At 40.5% G+C, this 18331-nt stretch overlaps 1 protein-coding gene across 2 annotated transcripts in view; it reads left to right on the top strand.

Moving 5' to 3' along the window:
- Positions 1 to 237: 237 nt before the first annotated feature.
- SLC5A8 (solute carrier family 5 member 8) overlaps positions 238 to 18331 on the top strand; it is a 75899-nt gene continuing 57805 nt past the window's right edge. The window contains exons 1-4 of one of the 2 annotated variants that reach the window (XM_022599910.3): positions 238 to 997; positions 8076 to 8141; positions 10155 to 10206; positions 17521 to 17588. In XM_022599910.3, the coding sequence (XP_022455618.1) occupies positions 647 to 997; positions 8076 to 8141; positions 10155 to 10206; positions 17521 to 17588 (537 nt within the window). In that variant the 5' untranslated portion in view covers positions 238 to 646. The remainder of the gene's footprint in view (positions 998 to 8075; positions 8142 to 10154; positions 10207 to 17520; positions 17589 to 18331) is intronic. The other variant, XM_089921165.1, reaches the window with a different exon arrangement.

Here is an 18331-nt window from a genome sequence, read left to right as displayed (position 1 = left end):
GAACTGGAAAGCTAAAAGTAAAGGCGTGTTAGCATACGGTATTTGTAGGGGTGAGATAGCAGGATGGGAGGGAGATGCAAGAGGGAGGAGATACGGGGATATATGTATAAGTATAGCTGATTCACTTTGTTATAAAGCAGAAAGTAACACACCATAGTAAAGCAATTATACTCTAATGAAGATGTTAAAAAAAATAAAGGCGTGACAATTGCCCTTCGACCCACCTCTCCCATAGGTCGCCTGCTCATTTAAATAGTGCGTTCCCTCGGGTGCCACTTGATAAAATTTTCTGAGCGCTCCTTGAGGATTCGCCAGAGGCGGCTGGAAGCTCGAAGTTCACCTGCCCAGGTGTCCGCGGCGCTCGGGGAGCCACCCTGGCCTGGCACCTGGGGGTCGGGTCCCCGAAGTCCCATTTCGGGGGGCTCTGCTGGCTGCTGCCAGAGCGTACCCTCCTTTCCCTTTCGCGAGACGCTGGGTGCCGGCGGGGACCGACACCTGCCAGACGCCTCTAATCCCCTTAGGGCGCCACGCCCGCCGCGCGCGGCTCGGGAATAAGTGAGCGCAGGGCGCGCAGGTGAAGCTCCGGCTCCGGCTGCGAGCCGCGGAGCCTCCAGTTTACGCGCAGGGCCCCGGCAACCGCGCGGCCATGGTCTCGCCGCGGGGCATCGGCACCTTCGTGGTGTGGGACTACTTAGTGTTCGCCGGGATGCTGCTCATCTCGGCCGCCATCGGCATCTACTACGCCTTCGCGGGGGGCGGCCAGCAGACCTCCAGGGACTTCTTGATGGGCGGCCGCAGTATGACCGCCGTGCCCGTGGCGATGTCCCTCACCGCCAGCTTCATGTCGGCTGTCACGGTCCTGGGCACCCCCTCCGAAGTCTACCGTTTTGGGGCCATATTCAGCATCTTTGCCATCACCTACTTCTTTGTGGTGGTCCTCAGCGCGGAGGTCTTTCTCCCGGTATTCTACAAACTGGGAATTACCAGCACCAACGAGGTACAGGGTGAGGGAGGGCCCGGGGAGAGGTGATGGGGTGAGGGGAGTACTTTTCAGCTCCTGGAGGGATTTTCCTGGGGGCAGGCTCACCACCACATCCAAGTCTCTCCCAGTTCATATCCATCACCTCTTCTGCCCGCCCCTTTTAGGGAGAGGTGTCCTGTAAAGGCGAAAAATAACCTCGGGACTTAACATTCATGAGCTCAGGGGAAGAGAGAGGCTCCCAGAGTAAACGGAGTTATTTGGACTAGTGCTCAGTAAGGCCATTTCTGCTTTAACATCTTTGATTCCAAGTCAAGGGGAAAGATTTTTCAACTTGTTATCTTGGGGAAGGGTAAGTCTCAGCTCCTCCTCCTTGAAAGGAATCCCCTCATTCCAGGTCCTCGGTCCACTCACTTTTCCAGGAAGTACGGGTACTCTCCCCTCCTTCCCTCTCGCAAACATGGCTTCCACGGAGAGTCAGGCACTCACATGGTTAAGGTTCTGAATCTCGTGTTTGAGACCAGATTCTATGCTTACTAGCTGGGTAACCTTGGCTGACTTAATTAACCTTTTGTGCCTCTTTCTAAGTCTCAAAATGGGAATAATTATACCACCTACCTCATCTGGTTGTTGGGGGGATTAAATGAGATGATGCAAGGGCAGCATTTAGAATAGTGTCTGGCACAGGGTAAGTGCTGAGTAAATGTTGACCATAAGTATTGGGGTGATGGTGGTAGAGGTTGTTCCCTTGGGATCACTAGGAAAATTTGGCTGCAGAGTTCTTAAGCATCTCCGCCTTCTCTCTCTGTGGAGAGATGATTAAGGGAAACCATCTTTCCAATTGCACAGGTCCCCTGGTTATGAATTTTCTCAAATCGTCTGCCGGAAAGGGCTTTGCAAAGATAGTGTGAATGTTTGGTTTAGTTTAAAGAGTTGTTGAATGGGAGTGTCAGGGGAGGATAAAAGTTTAGGGGAGTGGTCGGGCCCAGTTCCATGAGTTCCATGGACAAACCTGCAGAAGTGGTCTCTCTAACAGACCATTATCCAAGGACCCCGAGCCTCATTCTCAGCAGCCACCTTATCCTCGAGTTCATGTAGTGTTTGCCCCAACCCAGAGCCACTGGATGGTGGTTTCTTAGTGAGGCTGGTTCAGCTGGTGCTGGGGATGGGCCCCAAAGGCACAACAAGTGTTGGTGACACACTGCCTGGCCTCTAGTGAACTCATTGCAGGGTGAGGTGCCCCTGGTGCAGCACTGCCTTCTTTGCACTCTGGTCATGGTGTTTGAGAGCGTTTAGTCATCGCCCCAGAAGTGAGCAGAGTAGAGTTTCTTTGTTTTGCTCAAAAGTGACAAACTGATTACCCCAGACAAACTCAGTTTTAGGTCTTTTTTGTTGCTGTTGACGCTTATAATGTTTTGAAAAAAAATTAATTTAGCATTTAATGATGAGAAGTCAAAGAAAATTCCAGATTCTGACTTCTTCTGAAACTTAAAAGACTAGTGACACTGGGCCCACACTCCCTGTGGCAACAGGAACCCCACTTTACAGCCGTTTCTCTCATTCCCTATTAATTTCTATATTGAGGTCTCTTCATTGTATCTGCATGGTTACTTTCTTATGGTAGAGAAATCTATCTGCATTTAGGTCTTTATCAAAAATGCAAAAGGGAGCTTCCCTGGTGGCGCAGTGGTAGAGAGTCCGCCTGCCGATGCTGGGGACATGGGTTCGTGCCCCGGTCCGGGAAGATCCCACATGCCGTGGAGCAGCTGGGCCCGTGAGCCATGGCCGCTGAGCCTGCGCGTCCGGAGCCTGTGCTCCGCAACGGGAGAGGCCACAACAGTGAGAGGCCCGCATACCGCAAAAACAAAACAAAACAAAACAAAAATGCAAAAGGGAAAATGGAAAGGACTGAAGGGAGTTCTTGCTTTGAGGGAGATGTCAGAGGACATATTTCTTAATGGATATGAGGAATATTTCAACCTGGTAATATATGAACGCCTGGCTGACCCAGTTGGTGTATTTCACCTGATGAGATCTGTAGGCATTTCGAGTCCGTGAGCTCTGATCTGTAGTTAACCAACTCCAAAACCCAGAAAGGGTTTGAAGAACGTGGCAAGAGGACTTCAGTCCCCATAGGTGAATGCTCCTCTCATAATCACTGACCTGTGCCTCTTCGGGTGAGCAACGTTAACTCAACCAGAAGCAGATTTCCCACACATTTGCAGGGGTGGAGGCTAAGTTAGCAGAGTTCCAGCTAAAAATGGCAAAAAGCAAACGTTTACTGAATGCTTAATACAGGCTGGGCACTGGGTTGCCTGTTTGACATACATTATCTGACTCAATGCTCAAAATAATTCTTATACTGTGAGAGCCCCATTTTGCAGACAGAGATTCCGAGTAAGTTAAGCTACACAAGAGAGCCTGAAGCAAAGTGGACACATGCCTAGAGGCTGTGCAGTGGTGCATACTGGCTGCTTCTGAAGGCTCCGGTGAGTGTTATAACCCTGAGTGGAGTTTAGAATGGTGCAGGCAAAAGGGACATGGTGCAGGACACAAGGGGCTGTGGACACACTGGGGGTGTCCACGCCTAGTGGATGCCAGGCCACTGGGGACAGGGAAGTTAGGTAACGTGCTGTGTCCCTGGCAGTTGGTCATGGAAAACACTTTCTTGTGGCATATTTTGTTCGTTTTATGCTGAGAGGTGGAATCACCTATACAGAATAAGAAGTCCAGCATTGAGATACCCTGGCATTCTTGTGCAAGTATGAAATCTTTCCCTAGTTCCAGATTGTTAGCTACAATTGGCTGTTCAGAAGCATTTGTGATATCTATTTATCACTGCCTTCAAGGTGTAGTCCTGATAGGTGTATAGCGACTTCCAGATTCACAGAGAAGAAATATGCAGGAGCCCAACTGCATTCACCATCTCTTCAGGATGTTTCTGGACCCAGCAAAATCAATGTATTTGAACTACGTTGCCCAGACTCTCTCTCTCTCTCTTTTTTAAAAAAAAATCAGTAGAAATCTTAGTGTCCCTAAGTTATTCAAAGTACTGAGGACTATGAGAGATCTGAACTGACTATAGGTGTGACTGAACCAAACTTGGGTCCGCTCGTCCATGCGCAGTAAAGCCAATCTACTGACACCAGGTTGCAGTGGAGGAAAGTGCAGCTTTTATTATTAGTCTGGGGCAGCTAATGATAAAAAAATCCTCAACTCCCCCAGTGGGTTTTAGGGAAGCATTTTTAAAGGCAAGGTGAGGGAGGGGAGTCACAGAGTATGTGACCACCTTGTGCACAGTTCTCTGATAGATTGGTGGGGAGGTGATAGGGCAGTGTCACAGGGGTTAACATTATCAATCCTCAGGCTCCAGTAGGTCTGGGGCTACATGCTCATGGTCATCAATTAATTAACTTCTTCCATTTGATGGAGGTTTTAGCATCTGTAAAACAACTCAGGAAATGTGCATCAGATACTGTTATCTTGGTACTTTGGGGAGGAACTAAAGATTCTGTGACTGCCATATTGCTGATTTACTGTTTGAATTGTTACTAGTTCTCCTGGCCCATCTGCTCCTTTGTCACTACATGCTCACACCCTTTCAATCATTAATTCTTGAGCCAGGCTTTTGTGACTCAGGGGAGGCCTGGAAGACTACAGCTGTTCTATAAACAAGAGGCAGGCAGAGGACATGGGGGCAGGGGTCTGTCCCAGGAAGTTACCATAGGGTCCTGCTTGGTAACATAGACACCTACTGTTATTCTGTGGTTTTGTCTAGAAATCCTAGAGCTATTCTCTGAGCCTACTGATCAGTGACTTGATCTTTAGGTATTTCTTTAGCAGCCCAGTATCTGAGATGGACAAGACTGTCCCCTGCCATTCGGTAAACAAAGGATGTTGTGGCCACCAAGCCATCAGCCACTGCAGCCACCCCCCATGGTGCACCCTGAGGGGAATCCAGGATGGAGAAAAATAGGATACTGGCCCTAGATAGATAAGATGTATATGAAAGGAAGGCTTTCAGTAAGCTCAGACTCTTGCATTTTCCCATACACAGAAAAGCACTAAAATCATTAACTTTGTCAGTTCTTTGTGATTAGCAGTAATCTTTTGATGTTCAACTACATGTTTTGTTTTGTTTTGTTTCCCAGCAAATACTCCTATGTATCCTGGCTCCTCCCTTACCTCTTTGGAACAGACCCTCAGAGCTGTCTGAGAGGCTGCCACCCTGGGCTATAGTCCTCAGTATGGCCTCAGAATAAAACATAATTCTCAACTTTTAGGTTGTGCACTTTTTTCATTCAACACTGAGATAGTGATAGAATTCTTGGTTCTGTCTTGAGTTAGTATTGTGAGAGGGGGAAATATATATATATATATATATATATATATATATATTTTGTTGTTGTTCAACTTGCTACATTCTTACCTCCATCACATTTTCCTCTTCAGTTTTCTTTAGTCTCCAGCAGTATGAATATACGTACCTAGAAAAGGCAAAGACTTCTCTGTCAATTCATGGACATTTATTTTTAATAGAGTTTTACTAAAACAACTCAGAAGAAATAACACAGCTCTGTTCCCATGCTTCAAGACACTTCTTGGGTTTTCTAAAAAGTCTTCCAAAATACACTCGGATGATTTTGACTTATGTAAATCACTGAGATTTAAATTCTCAGGCCTATGGATTTGGTTACCAGCTTCGTAATGTCCTAACTCTTAAGTGAACAGTTTACAACATTTCCCCATCCATTTACATCGTTTGATAGTCTCCAAAATCCTGCAGAGTAAGTGGGGAAAGAATGATTACTAGGATCCACGTTTTCAAAAGGAGGAACTTGAGATTTAGAGTGTCCCAAGCTCGTGGAGTCAAGAGTAGGGCTGAAACAAGGGCTGGAACTCTTGCCCCAGAGCACTCACTGCGCTGCATTGCATATTCATTACTCATCAGTTATTTTAGGACGTCCTGTCATGTGTCAGTGCCACTCACTCACTCTGGATGGATCTTAGACACATGGGCAGCTTTCTTGTTATTTTGAATAACAGAGTGGTTAGGTGCACAGAGTTTGGCATCAAATGATCCTAGATTTGCATTGTGTCTCCAGCAATTATTAGGTTGCAGCCTTGGTATTCTCTCTGTGCCCCAGTGTGCTGGTTTCCAACATGCACTTATGCATAGTAACTGCCTCATGGAGCTGTTGGGAGGACAGGGCATGCAGCAAATACTCTATAAATGTTAGCTGTGATTATGAAGCAAAAATATCTGGGGTCTTTTCCTCTGATATTCACCTAATGTCAATTTTTCCTCCCTCATTTTTGCTGTTATATGAAAAGACTGCTGTCAGCCTTAGAATCCTCTCTATGTGTAGCAATAATATTCAACTTAAAGAATGTCTTGGACCCCGGCTTCCTTCCAGCTCGAAAATCCTAGGATTCTAACTCTGTAATACATTATGATCTATAATATTGGAGATAAGCACACTACTGACATACCTCAGAGATATTACAGGTTCAGTTCCAGACCACCACAATAAAGGGAATATTGCAATAAAGCGAGTTGCACGAAGTTTTTTCTTTTCCAGTGCGTATAAAAGTTACGTTTACACTATGCTGTAGTCTGTTAAGTGTACAATAACTCTGTGTTTAAAAAGCAATGTACATACCATAATCTAAAAGTATCTTATTGCTAAAAAATGCTAACCATCATCTGAGCCTTCAGCGAGTCGTAACCTTTTTGCAATAGTAACATCAAACATCACTGATCAGAGATCACCATAGCAAGTATAATGATAATGAAAAGTTTGAAATATTGCAAGAATTACCAAAATGTGACACAGAAACATGAAGTGAGCAAATGCTGTTGGGAAAATGGAACCGATAGACTTGCTTCACACAAGGTTGCCAGAAACCTTCAATTTGTAAAAAAATGCAGTACCTGTGAAGAACAAAAAAGCAAAGTGCAATAAAATGAGGTATGCTTGTATATTATAAGATATCGCAGATGTCACGCTTGGCTCTGAACAGAAACTTACTTAGGCTGATTTAAGTTAAAATTTTTTATTGTAAGGACATGGGAGTAGCTCATAGCATAGGTGGAAAAGCTGAGCAAACAGACTTTGAAAAGGACAGAAGGGAGGGCAGCCTCTTCAGGCCACCCTGTCAGGATCAGTCTGCTTCTGCTCCAATCATTTTCTGTCTTTATATCTTGCCTCTAAGATTCAAATACCCATCGAGAAGAGAAGCTGATTGGCTGAACATGGGTCCTGTGACTATCTTTTGGCCTAGGCTGAGCACCTTGATTGTCAATTCCACAATTGCCTGAAGTGGGAAAGGGTTGATTCCCTAAGTGTATCAAAGGAAATGTATTGGGTAGATACCAAGAGAAAGGGGAGGACAACGCTTTGCTCATTCTAAAAATGCAGAATATAATTCCATTAGTATGACATTCTGCAAAAGGCAAAACTCGTAGGGATGGAGAACAGGTCAGTGATTGCCAAGGTTTAGGGGTGAGAGGAGGGTTTGACTACAAAGGAGCAAGAAAGGAGAAACTTTTGACGGAGTTTCCTGTGGGTGATGGAGCTGTTCTGTGTTAAAACCCATTGAACAGTACTCTAAAGCAAGGGTCAATTTTTCTCTATGTAGTTTAAAATAACAGTGAAATAGGAATGCAGAATACGAATTAGTTATGAAGTTGCTTTAAATTTCTAACTCCTTTACTTCTTAAGCTGCTGGTTCTTTTTTTTTTTTAATTAATTTATTTATTTATGGCTGTGTTGGGTCTTCGTTTCTGTGCATGGGCTTTCTCTAGTGTGGCAAGCGGGGGCCACTCTTCATCATGGTGCGCAGGCCTCTCACTATCGTGGCCTCTGTTGCTGCGGAGCACAGGCTCCAGACGCGCAGGCTCAGTTAATTGTGGCTCACGGGCCCAGTTGCTCCGCAGCATGTGGGATCTTCCCAGACCAGGGCTCGAACCCATGTCCCCTGCATTGGCAGGTGGACTCTGAACCACTGTGCCACCAAGGAAGCCCAAGCTGCTGGTTTTTAAAAAGTGTCCAGAAGTTTTACATATTAACCATTTTTCCTTTTTTGGAAACAGTATTTAGGACTTCGATTTAACAAATACGTTCGTCTCTGTGGAACAATCCTCTTCATTGTTCAAACAGTAAGTAACCCTCAGTTCATTTATTTTTTCTTTTTTTCATGTACAATGTTTTTAAACAAGGGATCTGGGTCAAGCTTATTTGGTAAATACATGAAAGATTAAAAAGGGATGATGAAAATAGGAGGAAACAAAAAAGGAAAAACACTTGTCACTACATAACATTAATCCTTAAGATCATTGAACAGTGTTTCAGCAAATGCATTACTTCCTGGGAAAACAGAATGATTTAAGTAAACATGGAATATTATATTGATCAAGCAACACTTAACATTACTTTAGGAAAGTATGGTTTTCCCTCTTACACCTCCCTCTGTCCCCACCAAAGTGACAGTAAGGGCATTACTGAGATGACAAAGATATTTGAAGGAACCGTAGTAGCTGATAGTAGGAATTGTAATAAAGGGAAAACAAGTTGTATGTTTCATAGTATTTTGCAACATGTTAAGCAATAAGCTTAATAGGAAAAATTAACTGACATAGGAAGACATTAGGTAATAATTTTCTTTGAAAGCATACTTTAAAAAATGAATCAGTGCTCTCTTTTAAAAATCGAACTGTAAAACCCAACTGATGTACTCATTGATATAAAACAACAAAATCATGCACTCCGGAGGAGTTTTTAAAGCCAACTACACAATCCAGTACTTCAAGAATATGCAAGTGTAGATTTACTGCTTGGCACAAATGGAAAGCAAAGATTTGCCAAGCAATCAGTGACAGAGAACGCTTCCCACCCTTCATCCAGGCTGCTGGAGGCTTATCACTATCATTGTCACATCATTTAGACCTATCTTCCTCTTGGCAGCTAAGTGCTTTAAGAATGAGTTTGATAATGGAGGTCCAGGAAGGAGTTTTCATTCTCATCCGTTTTTATAATTCCATTTCTCCATTCAAAAGCTACCGAAACATTTGCTACAGCAGGACAGAGTGCCTTTGCAATTATTTAACTTGACTCCATTTTACATCTTTGTAAATTATGTAACTTAAATTGTATCTGTCCTTAACACTTGCAGTATAAAAGGAAAGAGCCCTCTGGGGTCTGGTAGAGATTCTGACACAGAGCCGAGGCTGGTAGCTCGCATTCGACAGCGGAGTTCAGACACTCTTTGGATCATCGTTAGAAGTGCCAACAGAAATGAAAAAGTGGGGACAAATGTTAGGAAGGTGGCCTGTGGTCACATTTTCAAATCTTTAACTTGGACAGAATAATGACTGTGAAAAGCTAGTTCATTCTTGCAAAAAGAGGGGAGCTTTAGAATCTGCTATTTGAAAGACTTACTTCCATAGATCACTCATGCAATTTAATCATTCAACTACTATATAACATTTTTTTATATGTTTTATACAGTAATCATAGAATTAGCTTCTATGTATTTGAAAGATCAAATGCAATGAAAATGGTATTCTGAGAAAAAAGAACATATTTATCTTACTGTTGTACCCCAGATTAATAAATATTTGTTAAGTGTACGAATGAAAAATAATAAATAATATTTAAAAGGTAGAATAGAATTTTTGTTGGCTTTCAGGAAATTTTAGGGCAAATTTACACTTTTGTTTAATTAGTGGTCATGCAAACTTTTACAGACAAGGTTCCACAATTTTCACTGTTTTCCCAATTAATTATACAGTGATTAACAACAGCTTGAAAGCATATGAATGAGGAAGCATCCCCTTTTAAATTTGTATTCTTTCTCTCTTTCTAATTGTTCTAGATCTAGGAAAATTGATTTCAAACTTGAATTGATGTATCAGTGACTATACGCACTAAGTACAACATGAAAAGTCCGTATTTTTACACAAAATTGGTCATAAAAGATTTTTGTGACCTATGACCACACCACAAATGGAAAAGGAGAGTCAACTTCACTTAAATAACATTTTTCAAGTTACAAGCAAATTTTATCAAGTATATTGAAACTGTAGTTTTAATTCATAATTAAATTTATAGAAAAATATCAATATTTCATTTTGTAATTCATATCGTTTATTTGGTTTTCTTTTTCCCCCTAGATTTTGTATACTGGAATTGTTATCTATGCCCCTGCCCTGGCTTTGAATCAAGGTACATTTTAGAGTTACCAATATGTCACTCTCATTTGGGGGTTCACTTTTAACCGACCTTATTCTATCTTTGGGGAGATGGGGAGGTGCAGGAATGCTTCCAGTAACCTGCATCAGCTTGAGGCGGGCCAGGTGTGTTCAGTGTCTACACTAGCAGCTTCTTTGGGTTCCTGGATCATAGCTTCAAAAGTTCTGTAGACTTCACTGGGCGGTGTTTCTCTGGGATGTGCCAACCAGCCATTCTCCACCCCTTCAGAATGAACGCCCCCTGTAGTCAAAATCATGAAAGACTGCACTTCCTCCCTTTGTGGCTATAACTTGGAGCCCATCTCCAAGAGGCTTCTGTGTTATCCAGCTCAGACTCGGTCCCGTTGTAAAATCTGGCAGGGAGAGAAACTTTTCTTCTCCCCATTTCTCATGTGGTCCAAAATACAAGAAACAGATATCTGTGTGATTTGAAATATCAGATTGCTCCTAGTGACCAAAGGACAGATGGCTATAGTATCCCTATAAACAAATGTGTGATGATTGTAGTGATCAGCAGATTACTGTACTCTCTAGATGTGGGCAGATAATAGCTGTGAAACTGAGATTGTTTATTGTGGCAAATATGTGTGTTAGTCATACCTTCAAAAGCCTTCAGGGGAACTCTGTATTCCCTGAATTCTTATCAATCAGAAGTGAATTTATCTCTAAAACTTCCTTGTAAAATGGACAAGTGGACTCTGTGATGGGAAGAATGTGGTACACTTCCTCAAGTTAATATAAAATGGACAGACAACCCCAAAGAAAACAAGAAAAAAAAAAAGAAAGAAAATGGAAAACCCCAGCTAACTCCACATTCTAATTTCCTGATTTCATAATACATAGATAATAAAGCACAACAGTATTGTTACAAAGAAGAACTCCATTATATAACGTGCTATTGAATTCTGAATGTCAGGCTTGTTCCATGTCGATATTACCAACATCATGGTTGGATCACTTCATATGTAAAGAGCTGAACTATGAACTTCATAAGTTACCTATCGGCTTTAAGTGTAACTAAAGATGTTGGCTTTTGAGTTTTAAAGTGCAGTTCTGGGCATGAGAAAGCACTGCCTTCAGTGCTTCAAGAACTCTGTTCTTATCAGTTCATTGAGCCACTCCCCAGGAGTAAATTAGGATCCAAGGACTGCATTTTGACCATTTGAGTACCAGTTGTGTATTTTACTGTACCAAGGGAGTAGACACAAGCATAGACAGGGTACTTGGTGTGCAACAGATGCTCCATAGAAACTTGTTTAGCTGAATTGGAACTTAACATTCTCTAGATACAATTTTTTTTAACTTTTTTTTTTAATTACAGAAAGCTTCAAACATACACTAAAATAGAATAGTGTATTGAACCCTAATGGACCCTTAACTCTACACTAATAATTATCAACTCTTGGTTTAATTCACTTCCTATTTCCCTCACTAGATTATTTTGCTGTAAATCTGAGATACTTTATCATTTCATCTGAATTCCATATGTCTTTTACATACTTTTTTTCATTGAGGTATAATCAACATATAACATTATATTAGTTTCAGGTTTACCATAATGATTCAATATTTGTATATAATACAGTGATCACCACAATAAGTCTAGTTAACATCCATCATCATACATAGTTACAAAATTTCTTTTCTTGTGATGAGAGCTTTTAAGATTTGCTCTCTTAACAACTTTTAAAATATGCGATACAGTATTATTAACCATGCTGTACATTACATTCCGATGACTTATGGATTCCATGACTGGACGTTTGTACCAGGATGTGTGTCTTTTGTTTTTTTTTTAATAAATTTATTTATTTATTTTTGGCTGCATTGGGTCTTCGTTCCTGCACATGGGCTTTCTCTAGTTGTGTTGAGTGGGGGCTACTCTTCGTTGTGGTGTGCAGGCTTCTCATTGCGGTGGCTTCTCTTGTTGCGGAGCACGGGCTCTAGGTGCACGGGCTTCAGAGGTTGTGGTGCACAGGCTCAGTAGTTGTGGCTCGCAGGCTCTAGAGCACAGGCTCAGTAGTTGTGGTGCACGGGCTTAGTTTCTTCATGTCTTGTGAGATCTTCCCAGACCAGGGCTCGAACCCATGTCCCCTGCATTGGCAGGCGGATTCTTAACCACTGCGCCACCAGGGAAGTCCAGGATGTGTTTTTTAAACACAATTGTACCTTTATCATTTCTAAAACATTAACATTAATACCTTAGTGTCATCAATATAAGGTCAGTGTTCAGATTTCCCTGATTTTTTTTTTCAGTGTTTGTTAGAGTCAGGATCCAGATAATTTCAGGTAATTGTAATTATTTCATTTGTCTCTTACGTTTCTTTTTCTTGCTTTTTAAAATCGAAAACCATATTTTATTGAGATATATTGTAGCTTATATACAATAAAATGCCCAGAACCTAAGTGCACAGTTGGATGAATTTTAACAATTTTGTGTACTTGTGTGACAACCACCCAACTCAAGATATACAATATTTCTATCATCAAATCCCAGAAAAATTTTTTTGATTCTTTCTAATGAATCGCCCCTTCCATTCCAAGCAGCCAGTTTTTATCACCATAAATTAGTTTTTCCTGTTCTTAGATTTTATATAGTGCCTTTCTGCATCTGGTTTCTTTTGCTCAACAAAATGTTTTTGTGGCATTCATTCATGTTGCTACATGTATCAGTAGTTCATTCCTTTTTATTGCTAGTATTTTATCATATACATCTACAAAAATCTGTTTATCCATTCTGTTGTTGATGGATGTTGGGTTGTTTCCAGTTTTAGGCTATTTTGAATTAAGACTGCTAAGCGCATTCTTATACAGGTTTTGTTTTGTCTTGCTTTACTTTTTTTTTTTTTTTGCGGTACGCAGTCCTCTCACTGCTGTGGCCTCTCCCGTTACGTAGCACAGGCTCCAGACGCGCAGGCTCAGCGGCCATGTCTCACGGGCCCAGCCGCTCCGCAGCATGTGGGATCTTCCTGGACCGGGGCATGAACCCGTGTCCCCTGCATTGGCAGGCGGACTCTCAATCACTGCACCACCAGGGAAGCCCCTTGCTTTCCATTTTGACACACATTTTCATTTTTAGTGGATGAATACCTGGAAGCAATATACAGTTAAATACACACTATTCTGACCCAGCACAGGGTAGGTGCATGTAAAAAATTTACGAGAAACTGCCAGATAGCTTTTCTAAGTGGTTCTATCCTTTTGCACGCCCACCCCACGATGTGTGAGAGTTCCAGTTATTCTGTGTCCTTGCCAGATTTTGTATTTGTCTTTTCGACTGTAGCCATTCTAGTTGTATGATCTATTATCTTATTGTGGTTTTAATTTGTATTTTTCTGATGACTGTTGATATTGAGTTTACTGGCTCGTAGAATAATAAAATGAATACAAAACAGACAAATAACCTAGCAAAAAGTGGGCAAAAGACTTGACCCGTCACTTTACAAAAGCAAATATTCTACCAATCCATTACATAGCCTATTTATCCGTTTACCCAGGCCTTTTAAAATTTCTCTCAGTAATGTTTCTCAGTTTTTGATATTGAAGTCTTGTACATATTTCTTAGATTTATTTCTAGATAATTGATGTTTTTTATGCTATTGTAAATGGTATTGTTTTATAATATCATTTTCTAATTATTCATTTGCAAGGATGGAAAAATACAATTGCCTTCTATATGTTGATCTTCTGTCCTGAGAACTCACTAAATATATTCATTAATTCAAGTAGGCTTTTGGCATATCCCTTATGATTTTCATGTTGTTTATGAATAGAGACAGTTTTACTACTTCTTTTCCTGTCTGCATGCCTCTTATTTCTCTTCTTTGTCTTAATGCACTGTTAATGTAGAAAATTATATGATTTTCAAATGTTAAACCAATTTTCATCCTTGGGATAAACCTCACTTGGTCATAATATATTAACCTTTTTATATATTGCTGGATTTGATTTGCCAATATTTTGTTAAGGATTTTTACAGGTTATGAGGAATATTGGCCTGAAATTTACTTTTCCTTTAATGTCTTTGTCAGGATTTTGGTATCAATTATACTGGCTTTATATGATCTGGGAAGTGTTCCCTCCTCTGTTTTCTGAAAGAGTTTGTATAAAACTGTGTATTTCCTTCTTAAATGCTTGAAAGAATTCACAATGTGGGCATCTGGGCCTGATATTTGTTTGTTTTCATAGAAAGGTTTTGGTATATGGATTCAGTTTCTTTGATATAGAGTTATTCATATTTTCTTGTTCTTATTGAGTCATTTTGGTGAACTGTATTTCTTGTGAACTAGATCTAGAAGCTTTCTCAGACTTCATTTCAACTTTTTGGAGAGACTATTCCATATGCAGTTTTCAACTCTTTTGAGTTAATACCAAAGAGCGCAACTGCGGGATTATATGATAAGAATGTGTTTAGTTTTGTAAGAAACCACCAAACTGTCTTCCAAAATGGCTGTTACCATTTTGCATTCTTATCAGCAATGTATGAAAGAGTTATGTTGCTCCACATCCTTGCCAGTGTGTGATGTTGTCAGTGTTCCAGATTTTGGCCATTCTAATAAGTTTCTGGTTTTCATTTGCACTTCCCTGATGACATATTGTGTGGAGCATCTTTTCATATGCTTATTTGCCATGTATATATCTTCTGTGAGGTGTCTATTAAGGTCTTTGGTACATTTTAAAATCAGGCTTTTTTTTTTACAGTTGAGTTTTAAGAGTTTTTGTATAATTTGGAGAACAATCCTTTATCAGATATGTCTTTTGCAAAATTTTCTTTCAGTCTGTGGCTTATCTTCTAATTCATCTGATATTATCTTTCACAGAGCATATGTTTTTTAATTTTAATGAAGTCCAGCTTATCAATTATTTCTTTCATAGATTGTGTCTTTGATGTTTTATCTAAAAAGACAACATCATATACAGGTCTATGAGACATCTTGATTTTAATCTTGGTGAAGGGTGTAAGGTCTGTGTCTAGATTCATTTTTTTTGCATGTGGATGTCCTGTTGTTCCAGCACCGTTTGTTGAAGAAACTATCTTTGCCCCATTGAATTGACTTTACTCTTTGGCCAAAGATCAGTTGACTTTAATTATGGGGGTCTATTTCTGGGCTCTCTGTTCTTTTTCATTGATCTATTTGTCTATTCTTTCACCAGTATCACACTCTTGATTATTCTAGTTTCATGTTAAGTCTTTTCTACTTTTTAGTTTTATTTTTTTACTTTTGCCTGCATTGGGTCTTCGTTGCTGCGTGCAGGCTTTCTCTGGTTGCAGTGAGCAGGGGCTATTCTTCATTGCGGTGCACGGGCTTCTCATTGTGGTGACTTCTCTTGTTGTGGAGCACGGGCTCTAGGTGCACAGGCTTCAGTAGTTGTGGCTCGCAGGCTCTAGAGCACGGGCTCAGTAGTTGTGGCACATGGGCTTAGTTGCTCTGCAGCATGTGGGCTCTTCCCAGACCAGGGATTGAACCTGTGTCCCCTGCATTGGCAGGCGGATTCTTAACCACTGCACCACCAGGGAAGTCCTCATATTAAATCTTGAAGTCAGGTACAGTCAGTTCTCCAGCTTTGTTCTTCTCCTTCAATATTGTGTTGGCGATTCAGAGTCTTTTGCCTCTCCATATAAACTTTCGAATCAGTTTTTCAATTATCCACAGTTTGTCATTATCCACAAAATAGCTTTCTGGGACTTCCACTGGGATTGCACTGAATCTGTAGATTAAATTGGGAAGAACTGACATCTTGACAGTATTGAGTTGTCCTATTCATAAACATGGAATATCTCTCCACTTATTCAGTTCTTTCATTTCATTCATCAGAGTTTTGTAGTTTTCCACGTATACATCTTGTATATATTATATTTTGTTAGATTTATAGCTAAGTATTTCATTTTGGGGGGTACTAAGGTAAATGGAAATGTGCTTTAAATTTCAAATTCCACCTGTTTTTTGTTGGTATATAGGAAGGTGATTGACTTTTGTTTATTAACCTGTATCCTGCAAACTTACTATAATCATTTATTAGACCTGGGAGATTTTTTGCCAATTATTTCAGATTTTCTACAAAGATGATCATGTCATTTGTGAACAAAGAGAGTTTTATGTCTTCCTTCCTTCCTTTGTACCTGTTCTTAGTGGGAAATCTTTGAGTGGCTCACCATTAAGTATAATGTCAGCTGTAAGTTTTTTGTAGATAATCTTTATCAGATTGAGAATGTTCCCCTCTATTTCTAGTTAATTGAGAGATTTTATCATGAATGCATGTTGGATTTTGTCAGATGCTTTTTCTGCATCTATTAATTTGATAATATGATTTTTCTTCTTTAGTCTGTTGATGTGGTGGATTCCATTAACTGATCTTCAAATGTTGAGCCAGCCTTGCATATGGTGTTTAATTCTTTTTATGCTCTTAAAATTTGATTTGCTAATATTTTGTTGAGGATTCTTGCATCTATATTCATGAGAGATATTGGTCTGTAGTTTTCTTTTCTTGTAATGTCTTTGTCTGGTTGGTATTAGGGTGTTGCTGGCCTCATAGAAGGAGTTATAAAGTATTCCCTCTGCTTCTGTCCTCTGAAAAAGACTGGTATAATTCCATCCTTAAATATTCAGCAGAATTCATCACCCTCTGGGTCTGGGGCTTTCTGTTTTGGAAGGTTATTAATTGTTGATTCAATTTTTAAAGTAAATATAGGTCTATTCAGATCATCTATTTTTTTCCTGTGTGAGTTTTGGCAAATTGTGTCTTTCAAGATATTGGGTCATTTCATCTGGATTTTCAAATCTGTGGGCATGGAGTTGTTATCCTTTCATTTAAAAAGTATAATATGCCCCTTTACTTCTTAAATAAATGGTAACAAATTATATAGACTTTTCTTTATCTTGGCCCCATTTGAACACGCACAACTTGCCTTTCATGGACTGGTAGAATAATGTGTTTATTTGAACCATGGCAACAAATATCCTATGACCCCATTCAGTCTGGGTAACGACCTCCCAATATCAAGCGGTGTCTTAGCTTAATTACAATATAAATGCTTTTTCATGTATTTGATTTAGCCAGTGTTGGATACTGTATGGTGCCTGAGGGTAGAAGCCAGGTGTATTTCACTCATCAAATAAAGTTTTAAACTCCATTTGTCTTGGTACATTTTTTGATATTTGGACCTAGTTTATGGCAAGTGGGTGTAGAGGTAGGTGCCCAATAAATGGTATAGCTTCCCCCTGATGATTTTTTGAGAAGTGCTTATATATGTTTCATAGTTACACGTGCATTTTCTTTTCTTCTACAGTCACAGGATTCAATCTGTGGGGTGCTGTAGTGGCTACTGGCGTGGTCTGCACATTCTACTGCACTATGGTATGTCAAGAACATTATTTCTCCTTTCACTCTACACACTTGCTTTGCAAAACTGAACATTTCAATCGTTGCATGCTGCAATCTGGGTTCTTCATACCTGCCTCCCACAGTATAACTTTTTTTGTAAGGAATATTCAGTCCAGGGTAAAATTTGATCCTTTGTAGGACATTGATCATAACGGATATTTTCTTCTTTCATTTGAACCATGCCGTGGTCCCCAACCTTGTCTCCTAATTCACTCTCACTGTTGCTGTGTTACTTAGCTGTGCTTATAATATTCCTCAGCTTAGAAACCTGAGATAACTTCCCATTGCCTTTAGGCAGGAACAACAGTCAAAATATGTAAGAACCAGTATGGCATGGGCACTGATATTATCATGGATGCTGATCCTTAGCAGTGGTGCAAGCCTTATGCAACCCCTGATATTCTAGGTGTTTTGGAAGACAAGGTCCTCAAGGAGGGGCTGGTTCAGGGACTGGAGGGGGACACTTGGGAAGTTTGTGGCGGTGGCTAGTACAAAACAATTTTAGTTTTTTCAGCAACTGGTATGTCCTTCTTTGTGCATACTGGTTGAATTTCAGCCCTGCCTATAGGCTAAAATCTATGATATCGCCATTTGCAATTTGACTCTGAATTTTTTTCCCAACAATATTCCCACACCACTCCAAGGCACTCCAAAATATATATCTGGCTGCACTCAACATGCCACATATTTTAACCTCTCTAAGCTTTTGCCCAGGC

This window comes from Delphinapterus leucas, chromosome 11 (genome assembly GCF_059928025.1).
Source record: "Delphinapterus leucas isolate spDelLeu-1000000601 "Yukka" chromosome 11, BTC_Dleu_Yukka2, whole genome shotgun sequence".
Lineage (NCBI taxonomy): Eukaryota > Metazoa > Chordata > Mammalia > Artiodactyla > Monodontidae > Delphinapterus > Delphinapterus leucas.
Note: the sequence above shows the minus strand (reverse complement) of the source record. Positions and strands in the feature narration are given on the sequence as shown.